This window comes from Sus scrofa, chromosome 2 (assembly GCF_054392235.1).
Source record: "Sus scrofa isolate SSC_HxYL_T2T_F1_AM1 chromosome 2, Sscrofa_HxYL_maternal_Yorkshire_Landrace_v2.0, whole genome shotgun sequence".
NCBI classification, from domain to species: domain Eukaryota; kingdom Metazoa; phylum Chordata; class Mammalia; order Artiodactyla; family Suidae; genus Sus; species Sus scrofa.
This window is the reverse complement of record NC_139384.1, coordinates 128,557,394-128,577,710: the sequence shown is the minus strand read 5'-3', so window position 1 is coordinate 128,577,710 and position 20,317 is coordinate 128,557,394. Positions and strand designations below refer to the sequence as shown.

At 34.9% G+C, this 20,317-nt stretch overlaps 1 protein-coding gene across 50 annotated transcripts in view; it reads right to left on the bottom strand.

The window, feature by feature from the left end:
• Nucleotides 1-20,317, bottom strand: part of YTHDC2 (YTH N6-methyladenosine RNA binding protein C2) — a 226,249-nt gene that overhangs the window by 21,047 nt on the left and 184,885 nt on the right. For 32 of the 50 annotated variants that reach the window (XR_014838547.1, XR_014838549.1, XR_014838548.1 and 29 more), the window contains 12 exons: nucleotides 19,622-19,757; nucleotides 18,481-18,607; nucleotides 18,212-18,277; nucleotides 13,798-13,976; nucleotides 13,200-13,296; nucleotides 13,036-13,123; nucleotides 12,869-12,949; nucleotides 10,883-10,965; nucleotides 4,768-4,873; nucleotides 2,944-3,063; nucleotides 2,363-2,635; nucleotides 325-451 (listed from right to left, as the gene is read on the bottom strand). Coding sequence is in view for 45 of the 50 variants with exons in the window: in XM_085014241.1 (XP_084870367.1) it covers nucleotides 325-451; nucleotides 2,363-2,635; nucleotides 2,944-3,063; nucleotides 4,768-4,873; nucleotides 10,883-10,965; nucleotides 12,869-12,949; nucleotides 13,036-13,123; nucleotides 13,200-13,296; nucleotides 13,798-13,976; nucleotides 18,212-18,277; nucleotides 18,481-18,607; nucleotides 19,622-19,757 (1,483 nt within the window). In the remaining 5 variants the exon portion in view is untranslated. Of the gene's footprint in view, nucleotides 1-324; nucleotides 452-2,362; nucleotides 2,636-2,943; nucleotides 3,064-4,767; nucleotides 4,874-10,882; nucleotides 10,966-12,868; nucleotides 12,950-13,035; nucleotides 13,127-13,199; nucleotides 13,297-13,797; nucleotides 13,977-18,211; nucleotides 18,278-18,480; nucleotides 18,608-19,621; nucleotides 19,758-20,317 lie in introns of all 50 variants that reach the window. The other 18 variants (XR_014838546.1, XM_085014231.1, XM_085014236.1 and 15 more) reach the window with 1 other exon arrangement.

The following is a 20,317-nucleotide window of genomic DNA, read 5'->3' as shown; positions in this document are numbered from 1 at the left end:
TTTCATAGAGCTAAATGTTTATTAACAGTGATAAAATATAACAAGTATAATATATAAATTAATTTTTGCCCGCAAATATAAATTGTTCATCACTAGCAGTATCTAAAAGTATTCATGTATTTCTCAACTACGACTTCTACAATGATTTTTTAATCAGCAAAAAGTTGATGTATGCAGAAGTATACAAAGCAGTTCATAATCACAAGATATACAATGTGATAATATCATAAAAATAAGATGGCATTACTTAACACTAGAAATACTGTAAGGTATGGGCAGAGTACTCTCAGTATTTTAAATATGCTCTTTGGAGGAAAACTTTACCTGATGCTCTAAGTTGACCAAGCAACTGAGTTCTCATGCCTATGATTATTTCCATCGTAGCTTGTGAAAGAAAATTCTTTTCACAAAAGGCTCGCTCCCATCCATCACTTCGAGCTTTCTGCCATGCCTTTAAAAATATAATTACATAATGAGACACATTTACCAATCACTTCTTAGACTGCAAAGTAAGTGAAAATCACTACATTAACCACTCAAAGTCGATTTTCCTTTATCTAATTATTTTATAAACTCTAAGATAATAAAAAAACAAACGAAACAAATGCACACAGAAAACAGCTAAGACTGTTGAAAGAGGCAGGGAAATAGAAGGGTGGATAAAATGACTGTAGATGGTCAAAATGTACAAACTTCCAATTGTAAGGTATATAAGTCCTGGGGATATCATGTACAACATGGTGATAATAGTTAATGACACTCTATTTTATACTGGAAAGTTACTAAGAAAGTATATATTTTAATATATCTTTTTTATTGATACAACTGACATACTAGTTTCAGTTATAAAACATAACTCAATATTTGTATATATTGTGAAATAATTGCAGTAAGTCTAGTTAACAGACTAGAAAGTAGATTTAAAAGTTCTCATCACAAGAAAAAAATCTTTAACAATAATGGATGTTAACTATACTTATTGTGGTGATATATACAAATATTGTCACTAGGCTGCAATGTTTTATGTCAATTATATCTAACTTTTGAAAGTAAATAATTTTAAAATAAAATTTAAGACTTAATGATCAAATAAAATTTATCATTAGTTAATTTATACTTAAATTCTATGAAAGCCACCCTTTATAAAACCCCAGTGAGAATTAAGTACCAGCTAAGGTAAATGACTACCTACATAAAAATATTTATCTTTACAGATGTGCCTACTAATTTTCCTCCACTAAAGTATGGGTGATTTTCAACTAAGTCATCACAATACCATTTATATATAAGAATAGTGCTACTCTAGGCCTCCAAAAATTACCTTTGCATCAACCTCCTAATCTGAGAATGTTAGGTGGGATTCCTAGAAATCATCTATATGTAGTATAAGAAAGCTCCTCTCTGAAAATGAATTCTCTTGCTTTGGAATATAATTTACAAAATATAATTTACTCTCTCTGCTTTTGAAGGAGCCAAGGAAAACAAAGAACAGACAGGAATGCTACTCCAAATCTCCCTCTAATTATTATCATTCAACATATACACTTAGTACATGCTATCTAATAGGCCCAATTAATAGCAATGTATCAACCACTATTCAATAGTGTCCACAAAAGGGCTTCCAATTTTTTTTAATTGCATATATTGGAAAAATTCTGTAATCCTAGAAAAGAGTACTTTCTGCATAAACAAAAATGTTTTTAATGCACAGACACAGGCTACATTCAAGAAAATTTAAAGATAAACAATATGTCTACATGCTAAAGAAATGATACATTCTTCCCATAACAATTTCTAAATTACCCATCATTTCCCTTACTTAGGCTTACTCTCCTTATCTTTTCTTTCCCAATTATCATTTTCTTCAACTTCTCATTATTATTATCTTAAAATTTTAAGTGATTTTTGAATTTTGCTTTATAAAATTAAATTCTTAATTTAAAACACAAGAGATTTAATATAAAAAAATTAAACATAAAATTCAGGATAATCTTTTAAGTTTTTCTTTCAGTTTTGTTCTATATACTTTGAATAATATATAATGTTTCCTAACTAAAATTTTAGAGCATTCCTTGACCAAGATATGATTAAAGACAAGAAATTTGGGTTTATAAAAAAATAAGTATATGTATAAATAAAAATACATACATAAACGTACTTCTACAAGCAGAAAACTGAGAAAAAGAAAAACATGATAATTCAACATTAACAGCAGGAAGATATTTTTCTGTGCTATTACTAAAATGTGACTTTATAATGAAACAAAATTAATTAACCATACCTATTTTTCAATTTGCTACATTTACCCTCAAAATGCGTTTAACCAGAAAATATTTCAAAAATAAAATGACAATAATAGTACCTGGAATGCTCTGAGAAGTGCCATATGGTCACTGAAAGTTCCTGCAGTGAAACGTTTCCTACAAAGCATAGCTGCTCGTTTTTGAGAGGCCTGTGTCGGCAGGACAAAAGGATCTCTATAGGCTAGTGTACAGGCAATTGTAAGGATGGGGTCCAGACACTTTAAAACAACTGCACACAGGACCATTTTACCAAGATGCGGTTCTACCGGCAAGTCAGCCAAATGATAACCAAGTTCAGTGAGATCTTCCCATGCATCCATTGCATCTATTGTCTAAACAAAATGATATAAAATAGAATTTGACGTGACCAAAACCTGTTTAATTAATATTCATATGTAAAAATCCATAAGATATAAGAATGTAAATTTTTTTGCTACCATATCTCATAAAAAATATATTTAGCTTCAAATACATTATTAAAAATGAACTATACCTATTGTTTTACTATTATTACCATGATAGTATTATTTAAAACACATGGTGATTAATACAGTTTTTAAGTACAAAATTAGTTAAGATGTATTCTCAACTGGTTTAAGTTTCAAGCAAAATTGGTAAAATGAAGCTTTAAGACACAAACCTTAAGCATCTGTACAGCATTTCTTACAATTAAAGCTGGTGGAGGTTCAGGAGCTTTCATAAGGAAATCAGCAATAGGACAATTAACTGGGGCTAACAGCTTGGTATGTAAACAAAGTTCCTGTAAATAAGTACAGCAAATAATTTTGAAACATTGATATTTATAATTTATTTTATTTTTTTTAAATCATCAGAATTATAATTCCCCAACCCAGACTAGCAGAGTCTCTGATTAAAATGAAGAGTAGAGAAAACAATGTCATCTATGAAAGATCTTTCTATGAAAGATAGGCTTTCTTTAGTGTGAGAACCTTAATAAACATTTTCCATCAACTCTTACAAAGATTACTTTTTGCCCTTGCAAGTAATGTCTCCTCACACAGTTCTTACATATAACACTAACAGTCACTGTTGAAAAATCTTTTTTGCTCCTTTCTATTACATTCTAGTATCTTTTATTCATTCAAATAAAATTTAAGTGTTTGCTAGGTGCTAGGAACTACCAGCAAGCTGGAGAAAAAGAAAAGGACAGGCAGACAGGGCCTTCATGGCTTTTCATTCTGTGTGAAAAACAGAATAATTTAATTACAATTGTGATAAGTGCTATGAAGGATACAGGGAACTAAAGATGTAAAACAAAAGATTTAATCAAGTTCAAGAAAGAGCAGGAAGAGGTAGCCACGGGAAATCAAAGACAATTTCTCTGAGGAAATGACACTTGAAATAAGATGTAAGGATTAAGTAGGAGTTAATCAAAAAAGGAATAACAGAAAGGATTCTATGGAGAGAAGAGAACACATATGAAGGCCCTAAGATAGGAAGAAACAAGATATGCTCGAAAAATTGAAACTACTGGTGTAAGGAAAGAGAGAAGGAAAGGCAAGAATTTTAAAAACTACATAGTGTCTACATGTTAGTGGTAAGTATAATTTATTTAATTTTTTTTTTTTTTTTTTCGTGCTGCACCTGTGGTATGTGAAATTTCCAGGCTAGGGGCTAAATCAGAGCTGCAGCTGCTGGCCTACACCACAGCCACAACAACGCAGGTTCCGAGCCACATCGGCAACCTACACTACAAATCACGGCAACACAGGATCCTTATCCCACTGAGCGAGGCTAGGGATCAAACCTGCTTCCTCATGGATACTAACTAGTAGAGTTCATTACTACTGACCCACAATGGGAACTCCCCTTAATCTAAGATTTCAATATTATCTTTTGGACTTTAAATGATTTGTTTTCTACTTCTCACTAAGAACTTAAAAGATGAACACTCACGTGGTTAACAGATTCCTAGAATGTTACATTAAAAAAAAAAATTTAGGAGTTCCCGTTGTGGCACAGTGGTTGACGAATCCGACTAGGAACCATGAGGTTGAGGGTTCGGTCCCTGCCTTTGCTCAGTGGGTTAAGGATCCCGCGTTGCGGTGAGCTGTGGTGTAGGTTGCAGATGCGGCTCAGATGCCGCGTTGCTGTGGCTCTGGCGTAGGCCAGTGGCTACAGCTCCGATTGGACCCCTAGCCTGGGAACCTCCATATGCTGCGGGAGCGGCCCAAGAAATAGCAAAAAGACAAAAAAAAAAAATTATAAGTTGCATCATAATTTAAATACATTCAAGTAATTCTTTAAAATTTTGGAAGTTTCTGAATTAAATTTTCTCATATAGAAAAAAATATTAGCTATATGTAACCATCTTTCTTAATGTATGTTTTATAATTTTCTTTCATAAACTGGTTTTTTAAAAGTCCAATTGGTAGAAGTTGAAACTGTCCCTTCTCCTCCCTCACTCACCAAAATAGCTTTTTAGAGTTAAATAAATTTCTACCTGTAATGGCATTCTCAAAAGTTCTGGCGTCTGAAATTCCAACATATTCTGGAATCGAAGTCTACTGAATAGCCGGAAACAAATTCCAGGTCTGCATCGCCCTGCCCTTTAAAAATAAAATACAAAATTAAGGTTCAAACAAGGAATATAGACTACAATAAGGAAACTAAAAGCAATATAATTCAGGAGACAAAATAATAAACCACTATCAAATTATCTGATTTTGAATCCATACTCTGATATTGATCTCCTATCTTTTGAAAGGGCACATCTCATATCTAGGACTCAATTATCCCATTTATAAAGTGAGATTCACGAATGACATCTACTTGACACACTTCTAAGACAATGATAAAATTTTAAAATATATACACAAATTAAAGCAAGTAAAAAATAAAGTATGAATAAACATGTGATAATTTAATCTATTTTACTACTACCAAGCTGCTACCAAGCACTGAGTTCAGGCCCACAACTAATTAGAGTCATTCAAGTTATGCATTATACAACTCTAAAGGAGTGTCATTTACCCAATCATCATAGAGACCTGAAAAATTTCTGAGAAGTAGCAGAAATATATCTTGAGGGAAAGCAGTCACTTTTAATTTCATCCAAAGTCCCTATAACAACTAAAGACAAGGTTGAATATGCTAAGTGAGAGAGAGAACAGAAATATCCCTATCTTCGCAAAGCTCACAATTCAGAGACAGACAAAACTATAACACAGTGAGAAACAAGTTAAAAATCTGACCATTCAGATTCAAAGAACTGGACCATTCTTTCCCTCATCAAATACTTCTCTCACAATAAACCCATCAGCTTTCCCACCTGTCCAGTCTCCCCTGAGAGCTTTCTATCCTTTTCTAGTCCTTAAATCTTGATGTTCCTCTGAGGCTGGCCCTCAGCCCTCTGCTCTCCTTACTCTACCCTCTCTCCCAAGTGATATTAATAATCCTTCTAACTTCAAATACCCTCCCTCCATCCAGGTTTCCTCATCCTAATTTTCAACCTATACTTCAGAAGGAAGTATAGGAAAATGTTTTGGTTTCCTAGTACACATAAAATTTGTATTACACTCTAATTTGTGTAATCCATTAAGTGTGCAATAGCATGTCTAAATAAACAATATACATTAAATTAAAAATTACTTAGTTATTACAATTAATTAAAAATACTTTGCTTAAAAATGCTAGCCATCAAATGAACCTTTAGCAAGTCATAATCTCTTTGCTGATGGAGGGTCTTGCGCCATGCTGATGGCTGCTGACTGACCAGGGTGCATTAAGCTGGAGTGGCTGGCAATTTCTTAAAATACAACAATGAAGTGTACCACATCAATGGACTCTCCTTTTCACAATTTCTCTGAAGCGTGCCATGCAGTTTGATAGCATCCTACTCACTGAATTTCTTTCACAACTAGAGTCAATCCTCTCAAACCCTGCCACTGCTTTATCTACTAAGTTTATGTAATATATCTTTCATTGCCATTTCAACAATCTTCACAGTATCTTCGCCAGGAGTAGATTCTATCCCAAGAAACCTCTTTCTTTGCCAATCCATAAGCAACTCCTCATCCATTAGTTTCATCATGAGACTGCAGCAATTCAGTCACACTGTCAGGCTCAACTTCTAATTTTACTTCTCTTGCCATTTCCACCACATATGCAGTTACTTCCTTCCCTCAAAGTTATCCATAATGGTTGGAATCAGCTTCTTCCAAACTTCTGTTAATGCTGGCATTCTGACCTCTTTCCATGAATCGTAAATGATCCTAATGGTATCTAGAGTGGTGAATCCTTTCTAGAACATTTTCAACTTACTTTGTCCAGATCCATCAGAGGAATCACCATCCATGGCAAGTGTAGCCTTACAGAATGTTTTTCTTAAAGAATAAGACTTGAAAGCCAAAGTTACTACTTGATCTGTTGGCTGAAGAATGAATGTTGTGTTAGCAGTAAAAAACCATTAGTCTTGTTCTACATCTCCATCAGAGTCCTTGGTCTACAAGGTGCACTGTCAGTGAGCAGTAATGGCTTGGATCATTTTTTTTCGGAACAGGTCTCAACACTGGGCTTAAAATAGTCCGTAAACTATGTTATAAACAAACGTGCTATCAGCCAGGCTTTACTGTTACATTTTAAAAGTATAAGCAAAGAGTAGATTGAACATAATTCATAAGGGCCCTAGGACATTCAAAATGGTCAATGAACATTAGCCCCTAACAAGAAAGTCAGCCTGTCCTTTGAGGAACTGAAGCTAGGCCCTGACTTCTCCTCTCTAGCTATAAAGTCCCAGACTTCTTCCCAGAGCAGGATGTTTTCCAAGAGAAAAATCTGTTTAGTGTAGTCACCCTCATTATCTTGGCTGGATCTTCTGGATAACCTGCTGTAGCTTTTACACCAACACTTGCAGCGTCGTCTTGCACTTTTATGTTATGAAGATGGCTTCTTTCCTTAAACCTCATGAACCAACCTTGGCTAGTTTTAATTTTTTCTTCTGCAGCTTCCTCACCCCTGTCATCCTTCACAGTGTTGAACAGAGTTAGGACTTTATTTGGGATTAGGATCTGGTGTAAGCGAATGGTGTGGCTGGTTTGATCTTCTATCCAGATCACTAAAACTTTCTCCCTATCAGCAATAATGCTGTTTCGATTTCTTATTTATTTGTTCAGTGAAATAGCACTTTTCATTCCCTTCAAAGACGTTTCCTTTGCATTTACAACTTGGTTAACTGTTTGGCACCAAGGGGCCTAGCTTTCAGCCTATCTTAGCTTTCAACATGCCCTCCTCACTAAGCTTAATCATTTCTAGCTTTTGAAAGTGAGAGAAGTACGACTCTTCCTTTCATGTGAACACTTTTAAGAGGTGATGGTGGTATTATTAATTGGCCTGATTTCAATACTGGTGTGTCTCAGGGCACAGGGTCCCAAATAGAAGGCAAGAGATGGAAAACAGCTGATCAGTTGGGACAGTCAGAACACACAACATTTATGGATTAAGTTTATCCTATATGGGCACAGTTCCTGGTATCCCCCAATAAGAGTAACACCAAAGATCACGAACCACAACTTAGCATAACAAATAATGAAAAAGTCTGAAATATTACCAAAATGTGACACAGAGACAAGAAATGAGCAAATGCTGTTGGAAAAATGGGGGTAACAGACTTACTCAATATGGGGTTTGTAGTTTGCACAATTTTTTTGTAAAAAAAATCAGCATCTGCGAAGTGCAAGCCTATACGTCTCAATTTCTACCCCCACTATAATAATACAGGCTACTCTCATTGCTCCCTTATTGTAAATGACAGTATTAATGAAAGAGATTCCTCCTGGGGTCCTCCTACCATCATTTTTATCTCTATCAATTCATTTCTCAAAGAGCATGAAGAATACTATTACAATCATGCTATCCCTTGGTTTATTAAGAAGAAAAAAAAACAGAGCAAGAAAACACAAAATGGCCCTTAGGGGTCAGTCTGTAACTTACCTCTTTACATTCATTTTTTACTATTCTCCTTCAAACTCCATCCAAACAACTTTGTCACTCTTGCCTTCAGGCCTTTTTGAATATGTTCCCTCTGTCAGAAATGGCTTCCCACAATAACTATTTATTCATATTTGCCTCAGATTCTATCTTAACTCCTCTAGAATCATTATCCAGTTATAGTGCAGATCACATGGTATTGAAACTGCTTTTTTGGGGGTGGGGGGTCACACCTGTAGTATATGTAAGTTCCCAAGCTAGGGATCGAATTAAAGATGCAGCTGCTGAACCATAAGGTTGCGGGTTCAGTCCCTGCCCTTGCTCAGTGGGTTAAGGATCCGGCGTTGCTGTGAGCTGTGGTGTAGGTCACAGATGCGGCTTGGATCCCACGTTGCTGTGGCTCTGGTGTAGGCCGGTGGCTACAGCTCCGATTGGACCCCTAGCCTGGGAATCTCCATATGCCGCAGGAGCAGCCCAAGAAATAGCAAAAAGACAAAAAAATAAAAATAAATAAAAAATTTAAAAAAATAAAGATGCAGCTGCTGGCCTACGTCACAGCCACAGCAATGCCAGATCTGAGCCGCCCCTTCAACGTATGCCATAGCTCATAGCAACGGCAATGCCAGATCCCTAACCCAATGAGTGAGGCCAGGGGTTGAACGCGCATCCTCATAGATACTAATCGGGATTTTAACTCACTGAGCCACAACAGGAACTCCAAAACTGCTTAATTTATTAGACTCCAACATTTCCCCCAACTCAAATTTTACCCATCAGACTACAGTTTATTCATCATTACATTACGGTGAAGCCTGCCAAAAAATATCCATTGAAAAAGATGACACTGAAAATTTCTATATTTTCTGATTTTTATCCCTGATAATATACTATTAGCATGGCAGAAATACAGTTCAATGTGCCAAACCATAAGAGTCCAACTGACCTAAGAAAATCAAACCCCTCAAGGGTATTCTATGAAGTTAAAAGGACATAAAGAAACATATTCACTGCCTTCAGTATGAGGTATTCTTTTAAAGTCAGTATTTGATGTTTTCTTGCTAGTTAAAATACAAGAAAAATTAGTAAACAATTACTGAAAAATACTTTTTAATCTTGACTTTTTAAAAATGAAAATGTAATGCAAGCATGTACTAAAGTAAATAAACAACAAAAAATTTTAATTAACTCTTATTCCTCCAAGAAACCACAAATGCCCCTTCTTAGAGTCAACAACCATTGTTTTCTAATGTTTCTCTCAGACTGGACAATGTACTTGTGTCTAAATATATATACAGACAGATACATACATATTTTTAACACGAGAAAATACTAGACATCCTCGATTACCTTACTTTTTTCAATTACTATATGTTCAGAAAACTCACTCCACAGAAAACATATAGATCCAAATATTTCCTTTTAATAGTTACTTAGCAGGACACTTTGCATGGCAATAACTAAACCACTTCACTAATGATGGACAATACACTGTTCCCAGACTTTTCGCTATTATAAACAATGCTGCAAAAAACATTTTTTTTTTTTTTTTGTCTTTTGTCTTTTTTTGTTGTTGTTATTTCTTGGGCCGTTCCCGCGGCATATGGAGGTTCCCAGGCTAGGGGTTGAATCGGAGCTGTAGCCACTGGCCTACGCCAGAGCCACAGCAACGCGGGATCCAAGCCGCGTCTGCAACCTACACCACAGCTCAGGGCAACGCCGGATCATTAACCCACTGAGCAAGGACAGGGACCGAACCCTCAACCTCATGGTTCCTAGTCGGATTCGTTAACCACTGTGCCACGACGGGAACTCCGCAAAAAACATTTTTAAACATACATCTTTGTACACATACACAAGAATACTTAGCATAAATTATGAGAAGCAGACTCCACTATCAAAGGGGAGATCTATATAAGCAGTTTCAGATCCTCCTCTGAAGAAGTCACACCAATTTACACTTCCATCAGAAAACTATGAAACTCTATTTGCCCACTTTGTTGTGTATACTATTAAAAATTTTAATTGATGCCAATCTGATAAGCAATAAATAGTAGCTCATTAATTTGCCTTTTTTTAGGTATATATGAGATACATGTGGTATATGTCAGGTTGATGTAGTGGGCTTTAATTGATTTTACTGAGCTTTTTTGTATAACACAGAAATTCATCCTACATCTTTTATATATATATTTTTAAGTTTCTTATACATTATTTTAATTTTATTTTTTATTAAAGTATGGTTGATTTATAATGTTATGTTTTTCTTATATCTTCTGAGGGTAGATTATACTCAGCAAAAATTTTGTATTTTTAACATAATCTGGAACTCAACTTTTAAAATAAATGAGTTCTCTTGTGGCATATTAAGGCTCTGGTGCTGTCACTGCAATGGCTTGGATCCCTGCTATGGCATAGGTTTGATCCAAGGCCTGGCAACTTCCGCATACCATGGGCATAGCCAAAAAATTAGTATTTAAATGGTTTGCTTTATAAAAATAATATAAAAACTAACACTAACATGAAAGTTTTAGCATTTTATAAAAAGAAGAATATACATTAAATATGTAATACCTATGAAAATGTTTCCATTTTACTGGCAATTGAATGAATATCCATTAAATATACATTACCTGCCTTTTCGCTGTATAGCACTTGCTTTGGAAATCCACACCATTTTTAACATTGTAACAAAATTCAGTGCATCAAAGGATTTCTGTAATATTTAAATAAACTTTATGTTAATACATAATAGGTACTTAAGAAATAAGAGAAAAACATTATGCCAAGCTTATTTCAAAGCCCCTTTTGATTAATTAGAACAGAGTACTGATTAAAAAAAAATTCAGATTTCTGATTAAAAACATTCTAAGGGCAAAGTATGAAAACTAAACTCAGAACAGTTATAAATCCCCTCATTCTGTGCCTCCCTGAGCTAACTGTTTCCCTCTGCTATATGTGAATAATGGCAATCAGTTTTCATAATGTACCAAGATTGAGGTCATTTTCTATCAGATTTACACCACCATGGGGGAAAAGAAGTGACAAGGGAAAGACATTTTCTGAAATACCTTCCAGGGATCTGATCTGAAAGAAGAACAATAATCACTAAATTAACCCTATTTCTAAGTAAAGAAATTTTAACCCCTTAAGTTTTAGCTCCTTCAAAACTACTAATATGGTTAGCCTGTTCAGAATGTTACAAAATAGAAAGTAAAAACGAATCATTACTACCTACATAGGTCCTCAAAGAATCTAAAGGAAAACTTACTATAGAATAGTATTTTAAAAGAATTCATACATATATGTCAATCATGCATTGACTTTACAGTTTCCCTTTCATAAAATAACTAGAGAGAGCAAATACAAGTGTGTTCTCCAAATAGTTTAACTACGGGATTTTTTAAAAAGACATTGCTTATACTGTTTTTAATAAAATGTTGTATTTATCAACTTTGTATATAAAATAACTCTGACAATACCATCATAGTTTACTTGATAAATAACACCTAAGGTAATTAATATTTTATTTATTTTTTTTTACCTTTTTGCCATTTCTTGGGCCACTCCCGTGGCATATGGAGGTTCCCAGGCTAGGGATCGAATCGGAGCCGTAGCTGCCAGCCTACTCCAGAGCCACAGCAACGCGGCATCCAAGTCACATCTGTGACCTACACCACAGCTCATGGCAACACCGGATTGTTAACCCACTGAGCAAGGACAGGGATCGAACCCGCAACCTCATGGTTCCTAGTCAGATTCATTAACCACTGCGCCACGACGGGAACTCTCCGGTAATTAATATTTTAAATCAAAAATGGTCATTTATATCCACTAGAACAGACAAAATTTGCTTTCTAAACATGGATAATACCTTTTACCTTAAAAAAATCAATGGCCTCTATCACTTTAAATTCTCCAGTAAAAGGATAACCAAAGCTAAGGGTATTGAGAATTGCTGAGCACTCCAACACTAAAAGGGAACAAATGCTGCCTTTTATTTACATCAGAGGTTGGCAGTTAACATATTTTAGCCTTTGCAGAGGGGCTCTGTTGCAACTACTGAAATCTGACACTGCAATGTGAAAGCAGCCACAGGCAATAGATAAAAGATTGGATATGGCAGTGTTTCAATAAAATTAATTTTTACAAAAGCAGGTGATAGGCTCAATTTGGCTGCTAGCTATTATTTGCTGCACCCTGGTTTTAACGTTCGCTTTCTGTCTTCATGGTTTTCTTGAACTAAATATCTTTCAATATAACAACAAACAAGGGGGACATGGTCCAGGCCCATGAGTAGAAGGAAAACATACAAAATACGTAGTCAAATTTGAACACTGTTAGACAAAATTTTCAGTGTAACTAGTCAAATGCTTTATTTTCTTTCTAATATTTAGTGAGAAGCTAATTTTTTTTATGTGTTAAAATAACAAGATAGATCCTACATGCTGAATTGTGTAAGGTGGAATATTCACTTTAGAGAAATTAACATCTACTATGTTACATTCATCCAGAACCAGAAATTTTCCCATTAAAATGAATTCTGCTTACATTCATTTACTGTTATGGAAATAATAACCTTCTTCATTTAAGTAAAAATACAGTTTATCCATACACACCTCTTTCACCTTACCAGAATCAATAACAAAGACAACATCATTGACTGTGATGCTGGTTTCAGCAATATTGGTGGAAAGGATCTGCAACAGGATATTATGTTATAGTTAATATGAAAGCAAAACCAATGACTAATAAAACAAAAAAGAGAAGATTTTATGAAACTTACTATTTTTCGAACACCTGCTGGTGGGTTTTTTAATACCTTCTTTTGATCAGATGTTTGCATATTTGAATGAAGCATAAAGACTTGATATCTGCTGACAAAAGAGTAAATACACTGTGGTACCTATCTGTTTCTTAAAGCAACAAATATACAGCTTTAGCTTTTACCTGTGTGTATTGTCAGCAAACCGCTTGTCATCAAAGAGGATGCGATCCCTCAGACCAACAATTTCATCATATCCAGGTAGGAAAATCAATACTGCACCTTGAAAAAGAATGAATTTTTTAATATTAAATCTCACTGTAAAACCAGAATCAGTCAAAAGAACTAAAGAACTCTATCATGTGTTTTTGAAACTCTAATACTTAGAGATGACACTTCAGAAATTATTTGTGCATTATCATCAAAGGAATTATATAAAACTTTGTACACATACAAAATGTTAATTTTATTATTATTATTTTTTTTTAGTGCCACACCCATGGCATATGGAGGTTCCCAGGCTAGAGGTCTAATCAGAGCTGTTGCTGCCAGCCTATGCCAAAGCCACAGCAATGCTAGATCCGAGCCACGTTTGCAACCTACACCACAGCTCACAGAACCCGGATCCTTAACCCACTGAGTGAGGCCAGGGATTGAACCCACAACCTCATGGTTACTAGTCAGATTCATTTCCGCTGTGCTATGACAGGAACTCTCAAAATGTTAATTTTTAAATCAGAGAATATATTTTTGTTCCAGTTCATTTAGATAATGCTTATTTACCAGCATCACAACTATGGCAGATATTGTAAAGAAGATGCATGATCAAATCCAAGTCTACTTTTTCATCATCAAAACTATGATGATAAGCTTTCAGGAGCTCTCTGTCTTCTGCACTGAGGTCACTTCCATTTGTCTGAACTAGAGAACTTTCATCCAGATTTCCAAATTCCAATGAAGCACTAGAAAACCAAATAAACCAAGTCAAATTTCTTTAAAAAGTAACCCTTTAAGTGTCAATGATTCCAGTATGTCCACTTTCGAATTTTCAACATACCCTGAGCAAGCAGAACTTAATGCTCAAGCTATAATGTAATTTCTATTTTGGTTTCAAGTATATTATTCAACATAAAATCTGATAATAAGTGCTTTTAAAAAACACTCAATCTGAAGATATTTCTCGAAAGAAAACCTACAAACAGCCAATAAAAACATAAAAATATGTTCAACATCATTAGCCATCAGAGAAATAAAATTTTACATCACAATGAGATACCTCTTCATATCCACTAAGAAGACTATGCTCAAAAAGACATAATAATAAGTGTGACAGAGGTTATGGAGAAAATGGAATCCTAAAACATTGCTAGTGGGAATGTAAAACCACTTGGGAAAAAAAAGTGGCAGTTCCTCCAAATGTTAAACATGATATTACCATATGCCCCAGCAATGAGACTCCTAGTTATATGGATAAGAGAAATGAAAATATACATCCACATAAAAATCTGTACAGATGTAGATCCTGTCGTGGCTCAGTGGTTAATGAATCCGACTAGGAACCATGAGGTTACGGGTTTGATCCCTGGCCTTGCTCAGTGGGTTGAGGATCCAGCGTTGCCGTGAGCTGTGGTGTAGGCTGGCGGCTACAGCTCCTATTGGACCCCTAGCCTGGGAACCTCCATATGCTAAGGGAGCAGCCCTAGAAAAGGCAAAAAGACAAAAAAAACAAAACAAAAAAAACTATACACAAATGTTTATACCAGTATTATTCATAACAGCCCAAAAGCAGAAATAACTCAAATGTCCATTGGTAAAACAACTGAGTAAACTGTGATTTATCCACAGAATGTAATATTATTCAGTCATTTAAAGACAATGCTACAACATGGATGAACTTCAAAAATATTATGCTAGGAGTTCCCGTCGTGGCGCAGTGGTTAACGAATCCGACTAGGAACCATGAGGTTGCGGGTTCGGTCCCTGCCCTTGCTCAGTGGGTTAACAATCCGGCGTTGCCGTGAGCTGTGGTGTAGGTTGCAGACACGGCTCGGATCCCGTGTTGCTGTGGCTCCAGCATAGGCCAGAGACTGCAGCTCCGATTCGACCCCTAGCCTGGGAACCTCCATATGCCGCAGGAGCAGCCCAAGAAATAGCAAAAAGACAAAAAAAAAAAAAAAAAAAAAATTATGCTAAATGAAAGAAGCCAATCACAGAAAACCATATATCCTATGATTCCACATATATGAAATATGTGAAACAAACAAATATATTGAAACAGAAAGTAGATTAGTAGTTGTCTAGGGTTGGGAGAGTTGGGTAAAATGAGAAGTGACTTATAATGAGCAGGGGTTTCTTTCTGGGTGATGAAAATGTTCTCAAAATCAACGGTGGTGATACGTACATAATTCTGTGAACATACCATCAACCACTGGGTTGTACACTTAAGTGGGTGAACCACATGGTATGTGAATTTTATCTCAATAAAACTTAAAAAAACACAAACTTTTCGTGATCATTTATATTTTCTTGATAGGCTGTTTCTAATTTCCTTTTTTTTTTTTTTTTTTAGCCACACCTGCGGCTTGCAGAAGTTACAAGACCAGGGATTGAGCCAACACTGGATCCTTAACCTGCTGCACCACCAGGAAACTCCAAAATGTGTTCCATTTCTATTTAGCACTTAATGAAAAAGAGTTTCAGTGTGAGAGTTTGCACAAATCCGACTAGTATCCATGAGGACGAGGGTTCAATTCCTAGCCTTGCTCAGTGGGTTAGAGATCTGGCATTGCCTTGACCTGCAGTGTAGGTCGCAGACGCAGCTCAATCTGGCATTGCAGTGGCTGTGGCATAGGATGGCAGCTAGAATTCTGATTGGACCCCTAGCCTGGGAACTTCCATATGCCAAGGGTGCGATCCTCAGAAGACAAATTAAAAAAAAAAAAAAAAAAAAAAAAAAAAAGAATGACTAGAACATTTAAAGTGTTAGCACCAAAATGTTTGAGAGTTTTGGATGCTGTTACTGAAATGACAACAAAACCCACAATCCGGAGTTACCATTTGGATCTGCTAAGACTTTGAGACTCTGCATTACCATTTAATGAAATTAAAATGACAAAACTAATTTCATACCTCAAACGTTTACTTCATCTAATATCTGAGATTATATCTATAGACTTAAATACAAAAACCCATGTCAAATAAAATATCGTGTATGTTCTTGAATAACAGCAGTTACTATTTTTTGACACTCTTAAAGGTTGAAAATAGATCAAACCTATTAATATATTATGAAATACTTTTTTAATTTTTTTTTTTTTTTTTTTTTTTTTTTTTTTAAGGGCTACAACCTGTGGCATATAGAAGTTCCCAGCTAGGGGTCAAATGGGAGCTGCAGCTGCCAGCCTACGCCATAGCCACGGCAATGGTGGATCCTTAACCCACTGAGTGAGGTCAGGGATGGAACCCGCATTCTCATGGATAATAGTCAGGGTTAGTAACATGCTGAGCCACAGTGGGAACTCCCTAAAATACATTTTTAGTAATATATTTTCTGTTAAATATCTTTTTTCTTTTCTTTAAATATCTAATCTAAAATCTATATAATCTATCTAAATACCTAATCTAAATTTATCTAAAATCTTTATCTATAAGAAGAATTAGCTTCATAGAATTTTGACAGTATTGCCCTTCTGATTCTTTATTCCTTAATCAAAGTAATGCGTGTACAGATTGTTAATAAACAAATGGTTTTATAAAAGTTATAATAAAACCTTTCTCCACTTCTAGTCACAGTGCCTAGGACCTTTTTCAATTCTTTTAGCCATTCCTTTGGTATTTACTGCCTTATTTCTAAGCAACATGAACCTTCTGCTATTTACTGATTTAACAATTCAGTAATTATCTGTGAGTATCCAATTAATGAAAAATGAAGTCACCATTTACACCCTCATAAGCTTTCCACCCATACAAACCCATACAATTTTCATTAAATCTGTGTTCAGCCTTTACTTTGCTATACCTACATAAATATTATGTACCCCTGTACTAAATGGGGTAACTATGGGTATACATCCTTTCTTCTGTAACTTTTTGATTTTTCCTTGAGTAATTATTAATTCTTACTTGCTTAGTTTTTTGTGTACTTAGAACTAATTCTTCCTAAAGTCTCCAATAGATTGCTTAGTTTTCTGAGTACTTGGAACTAATTCTAATTCTTCCCAAAGTTTCCAAAAGATTCATAAAATGTTTAAAATATGGTCAAAACCATCAGGTCCCTGAGGGACCTTCCTCCTGGAGCTATCTTCTGTTTCTGAAACTAGGCCTACTGGGCAGCTACCACAGGTGACAGCCCTTTGTAACAGCATACTAAGCTTTTCTTTCACATATCTCCTATGCTGGATCTACTGTTTTATGTCTTAATTTCTGTGAAGCACATTGTCTAATAGCTTCCACATAAAGAATACAAAGGAAATAAATTTTCCAATCCTTTTTTTAAAATTTTCTATCTCTTGTCTTGTTGTTCCTACTTTGTGAATGATTCTTTTTTTTCAACTTTATCTTGTAATCCTCTAAACTCTTTTTCTACTTTTAATTTTTGGGAGCTCTTTATTATTCATTCATTCATCACTGAACATCTAGCATATCCAGGCACTATCCTTGAACAAAGGAGACAAGGACCTTACTAAACTCTAGTGGAGAGAAGACACAAACAATAAACCAATACAGATAAAGTTAAGTAAATTACAAAGTTTATCAGAGGATGGTAGGTCTGATGGATAAAAGAAAAAGTAGAACAGGTTAAAGAGGATCAACAGTGCAGGGAGGTGGGGACTGCAATAATAGATATGTAAATTTCTATTAGTTTATACATTTTATATTCCTTACAATTTTAGTGCTATTTTGGAAAAAAGCAGAGAGACAAATACCAAGTTTAACTGGAAATCCCCATTCTGTTTTAAGATAAAATTAAAAATAAGGTAAATATTATAATATAGTGGATCTTATTAGAAACTTATGAAATAACTGAACAGAAAAAGTACTTTGTACTTTGAACTTTGTAGTACAAAAAAAACAACTTCAAAAAACAATCTCTGGATAAGAGACCCTAAACAGACTTTATTTGTCACATTCTATGATTTACATGACTAAACTTTTTTAAAAGAAGTTACAACCAATTAAAAATAGTATAAAGTTTTACCTGTAAGATTCTAGAAGATCCACAATTTCAGTCTGCCCAAAGTGTTTAGCCCAATCTAAAGCCATCCTGCCAAAATTTAAAGATACTAAATTAAGAAAGATAAATAATACTCTCAAAATTATATAAATACTCAAAATTATCCATTCACCCATTAGAGATGTATGAGCAATTATTGCACAATAGTTTTTAATACAAAGAGAAATATAAGAAAAAAAGATATGTGTAGCTATACAAAGATGTAAAAAAGAATTGATGCAGTTTAAAATTACCAGCCATTTGATGCTTTACTATGGACATTGGCTCCCATACTAATTAACTGTTCTACTTGACTTGAAAAACCTCTTCCTGCAGCTACCATCAGAGCTGTCGCACTGGTTTCACTATGTCTGTAATCAACTAAGAAAAGAAAAGATACATAACGTTAAATTTCCAAATGATTTAAAATCACTTTAGTTTTTTTGCATGTTAAGAGTTAATCTGGAAAGTGTACCTTTACCTAAGTACATGATCACAGCATTATATAACCGTTAACTCAGATGATCCAAGAAGACCCGATGCTGATGTGTTCTGAGTATAAATAGGATGAATTAGATACTATCAGTTATGAGGCAGGTGAAGGAAAGACAGTTGTTAAACTGTCTTCAGCTCACCAAGATAATTAAAACAGAAAAGGAAAACGACTAACTTATGGAATCCTTAATTAATCTTCCTAAATCGAGAAACTGCCTTGACTAAATGACAAGATATAATTAGAGAAGAATTAAAAAGTTAATTTTCATCAGTATCTGGTAATGAAAGCTTAAAAGGGCAAATGCAAAGTTTAAGATGATTTTTTGATATTCTTTTGTTTTACATTTATTCCCCCATGGAATAAAAGGTTCTAACTGTCTAAGATGCTGAATGAGAATAACACTGGCAGAAAGTTTCTTCCCATAAACTCCTCCATGAGAAAAAATTAAACTTTTACTGAGTTTATTTATTCTAAAATGTTAATAAGAAGGTCCTGATTTGTACCATTGAAATTAGTACTCCAAAAGAATATATGATTGATTCTGAACAAAAATATGAATTTTGAACTTTTTGAGTTAAATTATAATTCCATCATAATAAATAAGAGTAATTTTAAAAAATTAACTAAATTGGAGTTCCCATCATGGCACAGTGGTAACGAGCCCAACTAGTATCCATGAGGATTCGGGTTCAATCTCTGGCCTCGCTCAGTGGATTAAGGATCCAGTGCTCTCATAAGCTGTGCAGCTTGGATCTGGCTTTGTGTGGCTGTGGCGCAGACTGGCAGCTGCAGCTCCAATTCGACCCCTAGCCTGGGAACTTCCATATGCCATGGGTGCCGCCCTAAAAATAAATAAATAAATAAATACATAAATAAATAAATACATAAATAGTACTTACCACTAACATTTTCAGTTAAAATAAGGTGAAAGACCTGAGCAAAGGCATCAACATCTTTATGCAGCCATATGTCAGAAAGACAAGCATCCATTTCCTTTATTAACCATGGTTCAAGGCAATTCACATCTTTTTCTGTCTTTAAAAAGAAATAAAAATTATCAATTACCCCACAGCTAACCTCTGCTTGCAAAGAACGTGAGATGGCCATAACAGCCTCAAGAACCACTAACAATATGGTATTATAGTAAAGGCTTTGACACAAAAGTTTCTCACCTCATCAAAAACATTATCACTCACAATACTCTATCTTGTTCTTACATTTATCTTTTATCTGAAAATGAGCTTGTCAACAAAGGAGTATAATCCAGTCACAATATTAACTATGCTGCTGACAGAACGTTGCTAAATGTACCTGTATATCAGTGGTCTTCTCTCCCAACTGCACAATAGAGGAACATCACCTGGAGCTTTTCAACACTGATGCACGGTCCCAGCCCAGACCAAGCATATCAGAATCTCTGTGATGGGGGCCAGATTCCTTAAGAATTTAAAAGTTCCTCAGGAATGCTAATGTGCAGCCAGGCTTAAGAATCACTTATTTACATGGTCGAAATGCTATTCATTGAATCAATGAGATGTTCATATGCTAAATAACAATTTTTAAACATTGTTCATTTGGGTACATCAGAACTTTAT